At 45.6% G+C, this 9,628-nt stretch overlaps 1 protein-coding gene across 4 annotated transcripts in view; it reads right to left on the bottom strand.

The window, feature by feature from the left end:
- Positions 1 to 1,021: 1,021 nt before the first annotated feature.
- The window catches only part of TNR (tenascin R), a 432,007-nt gene continuing 423,400 nt past the window's right edge, over positions 1,022 to 9,628 (bottom strand). For all 4 annotated transcript variants that reach the window (XM_053607624.1, XM_053607627.1, XM_053607625.1 and 1 more), the window contains one exon: positions 1,022 to 8,745. In XM_053607624.1, the coding sequence (XP_053463599.1) occupies positions 8,626 to 8,745 (120 nt within the window). In that variant the 3' untranslated portion in view covers positions 1,022 to 8,625. The remainder of the gene's footprint in view (positions 8,746 to 9,628) is intronic.

The raw sequence follows: 9,628 nt of genomic DNA, 5'->3' as shown, positions 1-9,628 counted from the left end.
TTGGCCGTGGGGTTTCACAATGCCTAGCCTTTCCTTGTCTTTCTGTGGGTAGCCAGTGTCATGGGACTCCCTCACGGAGGGGGAAGAGCTGGGGGCGGAGGAGCCCGGCAAATAGGACAGTAACCTACTCTGGGCCCCATCTGCCCCTAAACCCTCCAGACCGCTTCACACAGGAGGGCGCCTGGTCACTTTCATGCATTCTGACTGCTTGTGTTCCCACGCTTGTGGAACTAAACCGGTCCCCTTTCGGGGCTGTTCCGCGCGCGGGGTCATACTCATGTAACATTCAGGTTAAAGGGGATCGTCCATTATGCACCGGGCTCCTTTTCAAGGGAAAGAAAGAGAAAATGCTTTCCCAGGTGAGCAAGGCTGAGGGATGGGTGGTCCCGGGAGCCACCACCGTCAGAGTGGCTGAGGACGAATTATAGTAGTTTAGGCCAGCTCCAAGACAGAGCCGCGCGAGCAGGGCCCAGGGCAGGCAGGCTGAGCACCCAGGGCCAGTTGAATATTTTCCGCAGTGCCCGCAGGTGGCGCTGGCGTCCTAGCGATGGGGCTGCCACCCAGCACTCCAGGGACCAGGAGCTGGGGGAGAAGGCTGCAGGCAGTGAGTCTGTCTCAGCGGCTGGTCAAGGGCTCAAAGCCACAGACTAGACCTGCCTGGGTCGTGCTGGGGCAGCAGAGGCATCATCGGTGACCTTTCTCTGATAGGCAGGTGTGAGATGAAGGGGTGGGAGATGGGAAAGGGAGAGAGGGAGCGGGAGAGAGAACCAGGACAGGAGGAAGAGCAGTCGGGAGGAACAGGGACAGAGGTACCCAGGCCATAAGGAGGGAAGGGAAACAGGGCGGGCTCAGACGGGAAGAGGGGCCATCGGGAAAGAGAACAGCCCAGGCCACAGGGCAATGCAGAGACGGCAGAAGTAGCCTGGGAAGCAGAAAAGACCGGAGGCCCGAGGAGGAGGCAGGTGGAGCAAGTGACAGCGTCACACTGTGATTCCCCAGAGGATCCAGAAGTCACACGCAGTTCTTTCAGGATGTTTTATTAACGTATAGAAAATGTGTTTAAAAAAAGAACTATACAGAGGCTAAAAGCAACCAGGACTATAAATACTAGTTAACAATGGTTAACAAGCAGAGATCTCAGTCTTTGAGCTACAGTGCCATGAGAGGACCCGGGAAGTTGGTTTTTCCTCTCTCTTTCTCTGCATGTTTATTTTGATTTCAGTTCATTCGGGTGTGCATCAGCCGAGGAGTATTCACTCCATATCCTCCTTCTTTCTCTTCCTTCCAGTCTTTCTTTTAAGGAAGCGCTTTTTCAAGCACATTGTAGCTACAAAGCCAGTAAATTGGTCTTTGTTATTTTTTTACCTGAAAAGGCTGTTAAAGGTTAAAACAAAAAACTCAAATTCAGAGGGATTGGAGGACTTGGTGTTTATGATTTCTCAGTATAACAATCTAGAGACCACCAGGGTGGGGGTCAGCTGCCCAGAGCCCCAGACAATGATCCCCTCAACATCACAGTGGCTTTGCTTAGGGTACCTGGGAATTCCTATGACCTGGGGAATATTTGCGGTTGGAATAATTAGTGTGTGTGCGTGTGTGTGTGTGTGCGTGTGCGTGTGTGTGTGCGTGTGCGTGTATGGGTGATAGGAAGGAAGAGGCTATGTGTTAACCAGAATAGACTTATATAGGTGCTGAACCTTGAGTCTGTGGGACCATGGTGTGAGTCTAGGCCTCAGAGCGGGGAGGGTGGGAAAGCCTCATACAGGAGTGCCTAGTTGGCTGATATTTCTGTAGGAACCACAATGTCCGCTACATCTAACATATGGTGTTGCTGCTGCTTGGGCAGCCCCCACACTGAAAGGAGACCTTAAAAAGCAGTATTCTCTCTTCAGGAGATCTGTTCCTTTACATATAAACATCATTCAGTTAAGGGTAAGGGCTTCATTTTAGGAGTTTTGGCCTAGCAGCTAAAAATGCCAAGTACCAAGTAGCAAAGAAAGCTGAGATTGTAGCCAACTTTCCTCTGAGCCCTCCCCACCCACTGGGTAAAGAGTGGGGAAAAAGATACCAGGGGATAAATCAAATTAATTTCTCTCCTGCCTTCTTCTAGCCTCATTCCTCAAACATTTCCATTGAAATTTTTTTTGTGCTCCTACAAGGGACCCCTGGGAGTCTGGAAGGTGTTTGTACCCCTGGGAGTCTGGGGGGATGTAGCCCTAACAGTTTGTGACCTGCTGGTTTCAGTCTAAAAAACCGTGGGGTTTCTGCTTTGGTACTGCCTGCATTAGTTTGAATATATTAATGATGGAACACTTTCTTCCCAAGTTCTGGTGCAGAACTGATGCTCTAGGAACCTGTAGCATCTTTATTCTGTGGCGTCTCTCTCTTCAATCCTGGCTACTCTGCCTGTGCCAGCTGGACAAAAATGACTTTGGAATAGCCCATTCTTTGAATGTTGAAAAAGAAATATGCTGCTCTGTTCCCAAAAGAGTAGGTAGGGGAGATTATATTTGTGTCCTGGTCCTTGTCTTCTCCTCCTAAACTACTGTGAACATTCTCCTTCCCCTCCAAAAAAGAAAAGGAGAGAGCTGCCAGGATATTTCTTATTCCACCCAATGGTGAGGTTGAGGGTTCCCTGGAATCTGTGGTAAAAATAATGGAAGAATTCTGTTCTTTTAAAATACAGAGGAGAGAAGAAGTGGCATCAGAAGCCCCTTTATGAGAACATCAGTAAAATAAGATGGTGGCCACTTGGCTAAATAAACAGAACAGACATATGTTTCTCAAAAGGTTTAGAATTAGACAAGGAAGTTCAGAGTATGGCTTCTACTTAGTCGTTGTATGACTTTGGGCATGTTATGTAACCATCCTGTGCCTCCATTTCCTCTTCTGTAAAATAGGTAACCCTGACTCATGAGTGTAGTGAAGATTTAATAAAGTAATATAAAGCCCTTAGCACATTATCTGTTATAAAGTAGGTGTGTAATAAATACTATTTCTCTTTGTTCTTTAGTCCTCATTTAGGGAGAGGCAATTCAAAGGCCTACACCAGACCTGACCTCAGTTCTGTTGCTAATTGGCTGTGCGGCTCTGCGCAAGATGTCTACCCTTTCTTGGCCTCAGTTTCCTTGAGCGAAAATACAATGAGAGGATTGGATTAGATGGTCCTGGGTTCCCTCTGGCTCTGAAGGTTTGTTCCCCCTGTTTGCCTGTTGGAGGCAGTGTTGAGCATATTATGTTCAAAGGCTGTTGAAGAGTAACACAGGGTCTCCTTAGGGGCTGCTAAACTGGTGATGGGAAAAAAATAATAGTTCTCATTTGTGCATTCACCTCCTGGCCATGTATCTGGGCCCAAAACCCCTCTCATGGTTTAGGCGCTCTAGTCCTGAGTGTGCTACTTGTTTTTTAGAGAAAGAGGATTGCTTTTCCTGATCTGAACCCCTAGTACCAGAGAGCACCCCAGTACCTGGGAGAATCTATAGGACTCTGAATCTGTAAGACTGAAAAGAGTTAAATGTTTCTGAACTGGGAATATAGTACTAGCCAAGCCTTACTGCCCAGACAAGAAGTAGCTGTTTAATTAAGTTATCAGAGGGGGCCAAGTTTATCTGCAGAACAAGAACCAGGCTATTTGGATATGCTACAAAAGCCTTATTAAGCTTGGGGAAGGAGGGAGGATTTCCCATTTGGAGAAAATACAACACTGTCCAAAAGCTGTAAGTTTGCCAAGGACATTAGGACAATGAGGTGCTGCAGGTGCAGTGAAGTCATATTTCAGGGAAGGGGCGACCTTGAAAAATTAATCAGAATGCTGGTGATGACAAATGAGGCTTGTGACTATTGGTGAAGAAAAAGTGAGGTCCAGGCAGAATTAGTTGAACTAGAACAGAAACCCTTCTACTTCTGGTTTTCTGTGCAGTGACAGTACTCTGGTGCCTCAGTTTCTCCTCAAGAAAAGCAGGTGAATTGATAGGAGCTCTGGTGGGAGGTTGGAGGCCTGAACTTGGGAAACCAGTGCCGGTACCTCTCCATGGCTGCTAATGCCTGGTCTCTGAGTTGTTTGGGTGCAGCCATCTGTAGAAGGCTTGCTTTTAATTCCCAATGATCCATCAACTTCTTTTTAATTTAATTTTTCGTTTAATTTTCCTTCTTCCTAGCTGTTTCTCAGAGCTTGAAGAACACAGAACTGGTATAAACAAATCCAGTAAGGATACAATTAGAATGAAGCAGAACCATTTTTGTTTTCAAACTGGACCCAAATCTCCACCAACACATCATCCTAAAGCATACTAGAGTTGTTTTCCCTACTTGCTTTTGAAAGTTTTCATTTGGCCTAGTAGTATCAAAATGCTCCAGTATTGTTGAGAGAAACATAGCATATGCTGGGTTATGGAAGAAGCAAAGGTTTGGGGAGGCATTTAGCCAAAGACCTTCAGGAATGTGGTCAAAGGACCCTGCAGTACAGCCAGAGAGAGGCTGAGGGCACAACCCAGAACCCTGTGACTCACCTTTCCTCAGAGGATAGAACGTCTTTGCCTTTGTTACCTAGATATAAATGGCCCACTGGGGAAACTTGGGCAGAGCTGAGTAAGCCGCTCCCACTATCTGGATGAGAGACAGACCCCCATACTTCACAGATCCACCTCATTCTTTTCAGGGTCCAAGACCCTTCTGGCAGCTTTGGCAAGTTTGAAGTAAGTGAATACAAATTATTCCCCTTCTTTCAAATTATTAAAAGTGACCCGAAAGTTGAACCTTCCAGAGGCTCCTTATCAAAGTTTTAAGAGTTGACAATGAGATGCACCCCCCCACCCCACCCCTCTGCTGCTCAGAGAGAAAGAAAAGGAATTAGACTGAATGTGAGTCTGGCAATAAGAAAGCAAGCAGTAGAAAAGTGCATATCCTGGGTAAGCGGCTCCACCTTTCCTGAACTTCTGGGTGGAGATTAAAAAGAAAAAAGAAAAATGTTTTCATGACCCAGGAATATTTGCAAGTGCAGATCACCAGCCACTGTATTTCAACCCTTTCAGCTTGGTGCACCCAGTGTTCTCATAGGTTCTTTTCTCCAGAGGAAGGGGCAAAGAGGAACTCATGAACTCTTTTATCACCTGATGCTTTTAAAAGACATTTTTGAAAAGTTTCCATGTTGATTTTTTGTCCTTTAATCTGCAGCTCTGTTGTGGGACTTTTAAAAGTAAAAATCTGATTAAGATTGTTGGTTTGGCATTGAGCTCATTGGCAACCTTGGTTCCATAGGTCTGTCTTTGAAATAACCGGGAGCTGGCTGGTTCCCAAGGAGAAGGAAACAGGTATTAGGTGTCTTACTACTTTATGAGGAGGGCAGGGGTGGCGGTGGTGGGGGAGCTGGAGTAGGGTGGATTTAAAAATTTATGCACGTGTCCTCTGCATTAACTTGCTGCCATTTTGTTATTGTTATTCTTTTATAAATCAAACCAGCCAGTCAGTTTTCCTGGGTCCTGGTTTGGAAGTCCTGGAAATGTAGACAGAGGGCCACGCTGTTCTCAACACCAGCCCTTCCACCCATCACCGCTCTCTCCCCACCAAAATTTCCTACGGGGTGTCAGGAGGTGAGCGCCACCTCGTGGCCATTATTGGCAAGTCTCCCCCTCCCCCATCAGTTAAATCCAGCTTAAAGCCCAGTCGCTTTTCATGAGTTTGACCTTCTTTTTACACCCTTTCCACACCTGACCTCTTTCCAGAAATAATCCTGGAGAAAGTGAGCTCACTATGCTGGAAACTATCTTTTATGATGGGGAAGTACAAAAAAAAGGGAGAAACTGCTTGGTTCTTGGGTCTAGGCAGTGAGACTATTGCAGTCACTGGCAGTTGTTTTTATTTCTATTTTGGGTCTTAGTACACAACCTGTCTGCACATCCTTACTGGCGGGGTTCACCTCTGTTCCTTTTGAGTCCCTGGAGGGAAATTTTGCTGTGCTTGGGGTGGGTGCTGTGTGAGTATTGCTTACTGGATTCACCTTTGGGAAAAGCAGGTGTGGTTGGAAGACCAGGATAAGCAGGGATCAGTGAGGAGAGCTAAGAAGGCTTGACCACCGGCCTTGGGAGGAGAGTGAGCACAGTCTCAAGAATGGTGAAAACTCATGAGAAAAATCACTCTACTTAATAAAAGGAATTTATAAATCCTTTTGTAGAGGGTTGAGTGAGCTGATCTCTGAAGTCCTTTAAAATGAATCTAGGCAATGTTGCTGATGCTATTTATAAAAAGGTTCCATGGGGTAAAATGGTTCCAATAAAAAGCAGGTTTTGCTTTCCACTGATGTTTCTTGACTTTCACCTGAATTGACAACACATAATCTTTTTCCGTTTCAGTTCCCTTGATGAAGTGGGCTGTGCTGGAGCCACCCAGGTCCCTGGGCTCTGCTTTTATAGACAAAAGGAGTTCAGGCATATGCTTGGCTTTATCTTTTCTGAAATGTTTTCTTGTGTGTGTGGGTTTTACTTATGACTTCTGAATCTCTTTCTCTGTTTCATAAAACAGGGTTCCTGGTGAATTTTCATTACTTAATTGTGCTCTCTCACCAATGTCAATTTCTGCTCAGGTTTTCAGATCATAGACTAGCTTTGTTGACTGTCAAAACAGAAAGGGAAGTTAGAAATCATTCTAGTCTAAGGAATGAGGAAACTGAGGCCCAGAGAGGTGAAACAACCCATCCAATATCATACAGTGAACAAAATGGCAGCAGCCGACCTATAATGTGGCCCCCAAGTCCCTTCTTTAGTATGTATCCTACTATTTATTGCCACTCTCTAGCTAGATCTTATTTAATTTACAGACTTCTTGAAAGGATTTGCTTCTGTTTCTTCTTCCTCCTCGTTTTTTGAATTGAGAAATGAAAAAGCCACCTACATTTTTCAGCTTTGGGTATACCAGTCACATTCACAGCACAGCAGTGGACAGAGCCTTGGAGCCTGCTTAAGGGAGCATCCCTGCTGCAAATGGCAGGCTGACTTCATCCCCACAATGTCACAGGTGTGATGGTTGGCCTGAAGGCCTGTCCCTTCCTGGTTTTCAAAGTTTAGTTAGAGTGTGGATGTTTCCATCAGAAAATTGCTGAGTCAGGCTCATTTAGTGACTGGCTGGTAAAGGTACAAAAGGCCCCATTTTGACAAACATGGTCTCTACAGGTAACAGAACTGGGGCCTTAAGGGACGGGAGAGGAAGAGGAGAAGGCAGCTAGTTTGGGTGCTGCAGGGAGGGATGGCTGCTCCTGACAGTTCATTTGGAGAAGTTGAAGGGTCATGGCTTCTAGAGCCTCCAGGTCTCTTGGGATTAAAAATCAAATCATGCTCATGAAGACGCACATCCCATAAATGGGAGGTAGGCCCACAGTCCTCCCCTGTTCGCCTTTGGCTCTCTGCATGTAATTTCCTCTGACACTTTTCATTTTTCCTCTCAAAGGCAGAATAATAAAAGGAGATGGAGAAAGGCTTGCCATGATCTCATCTCATGAAGGGGGTCATTTCTGTTTCTCATAGGACCAAAAGGGAGAAAAGTTATTCCCCCCAACCAAAAATTCCATCTCTTTTTAGGATTACTGGTCAGGGGAAGGACTAGCTGGGCATATAACTCTTAATAAGCTATCCACACTAAGGAGAGATTTACAGAAGACAGAGATAAGGCATTCAGTTTGCAATTCAGAAAAAAACAAAACAAAACACCAGAACAAAACTATGGTAAATAGGACCGGATAGGACCAGAAATGGATAAAATGAAACTGAGTAAGGTTTTTGTTGCTTATAGGACCTGTAACATTTGTGGCAGGTGCCCTGAATTTTTCTGCCCTTTCTTCAAACCTAACAACTATTTCTCCCTCCAACTTCCTTAGAAGGTTACTGTTTGACCTGAGGGTGGGGGCATTGGCTTATAGCCCACTGTGCAACCTAGTGCCAGGAGCAGGCAATACCTTGGGAACTAGATTCCCGAACAGTGGGGGGAGGGTGGCTTGAGGGGCTCTGGGTCTAATATAGAGTGGAATTAGGCAAGGAGTCTCTTGGGGATGGAGCAGAGCCACTATCTCTTGCAAGGTAATAGGACACTCAGCTGGTAAGAGCAAGGATGTCAGAAATTGAGAAGCTTTGGCCTATTAAAAAGAACTTGGGTTATTGAGACAGAATGCTGTTGATCTGCTTTCTCTTAATGGGGGCTATTGGCAAAGCTCTCTTGCTGGGGCTTCTTTTCTGGGCTGATGTGGGAACATGGTCATTGAAAGCAATGGCCAGATTATGAATGACCTGGAAGATAAAGGACATCTCAGAAGAAGAGTAGAAAAAGATGTGTGCCTGTCACCATGACAATCTGCACTCCACCACTTCCTTTGAATTGTTCTCTTAAGAAAACGTCCCACTTACCCCCCTCCCCATGGAAAAGGAGGTAAATGGAGGCAGAATGGAGGCTGAGGGTTAGGCTTCAGGGCAGCAGAAACCAAGAGCAGATGGTAGCCGATAGATTCCTGCTCTATCCCTGCTTCCTTCAGATACTCTTAATATGTTGTAAATCATATTACTGTTACCTTACCCCCCCTTATTTCATATTATAAAATACAAACAAATGACGAAAAAAATTGGTTGGTTGTTGGCTCCCCACTGCTCAGAACTGTAAGGACCGGCGTTTCCTCCCCGCTGTGAGACGGTGGTTGTAGGGTCGCATCTTCATTTCCACAAAGGGGATAGAGAACTCGTGGCCTTTCCAGTGGTACCAGTTGATCCCCTAGGCGTGAGAAATATATGATGTCTGGTTAGCCACACCCTACCCTCTTCATAGAATACCTAGTCTGCTTGGAAAGAAGGGTGATGGTGAGAGCAGGGAATCCGAGATGAGGACTCAGCTGTTCTCCGTTAACACAAAGCTTTGAGTTCCCAGTAAAGAGAAAGGATCAGAGTCTCATCCTAGCTTTCCCTTCAGACTTGAATGTGGCCGGAATCCTCACTGGGAACATATTTCAGGTCATTCGTTATTGCCAAGTTTTATGATTTTGTCTTTCAGGAGTGGCATGCACCAATAGATGGTGATGAATTTCAGAACTCCAATAGTGTGGAAGCATTTGGGAGGGAATAACTGTGTTTGACTTCTCTTGATGGGAGACTCAGATGGTTTCTACTTGGAATGAATGACCCTCTGGGTGTGCTCTAAACTAAGGGGTTTCCCTGGAAGTGGGCCTTTTGATGTTTAAACTGAGAAAGTCCTAGTTGGTCCAACTGAGTCTCCTTATCACCCACCCTGGCCTATGGACTTATCGTCTCTGACTGGAAAAGATGGTCCAGTCCACACTGATTATTTCTGATCTCTACTTTCCTGGGATCCCTTTTTAGGATAAAAGAGAGTCTATGAAGCTGTCCTCAGAATAGATACCTCTTCCCGGGATCTGCTAGATGAGGAAATGAAAAGGAACTTGACTGGCTGTCAAGCACTTTTCTGGATGAGTTCTACCTGGTGGGTCCAGTTACTTTCCTTTCCTTTCTCTGGCTTCAGCTCTGCCCATCCTTATTCCCAAGTGTCTGCATTATTTTTCTCTTTTTGACAGTCCTTTCTCAAGACTCTAAGTATTTCTTTACCAGAAGGGAAATGTAGGACTCAGAGGAACACCTAAGAC

Source organism: Nycticebus coucang, chromosome 10, assembly GCF_027406575.1.
Source record: "Nycticebus coucang isolate mNycCou1 chromosome 10, mNycCou1.pri, whole genome shotgun sequence".
NCBI lineage: Eukaryota > Metazoa > Chordata > Mammalia > Primates > Lorisidae > Nycticebus > Nycticebus coucang.
The sequence above is the reverse complement of the archived record's forward strand: the minus strand, read 5'-3'. Positions and strand labels throughout refer to the sequence as shown.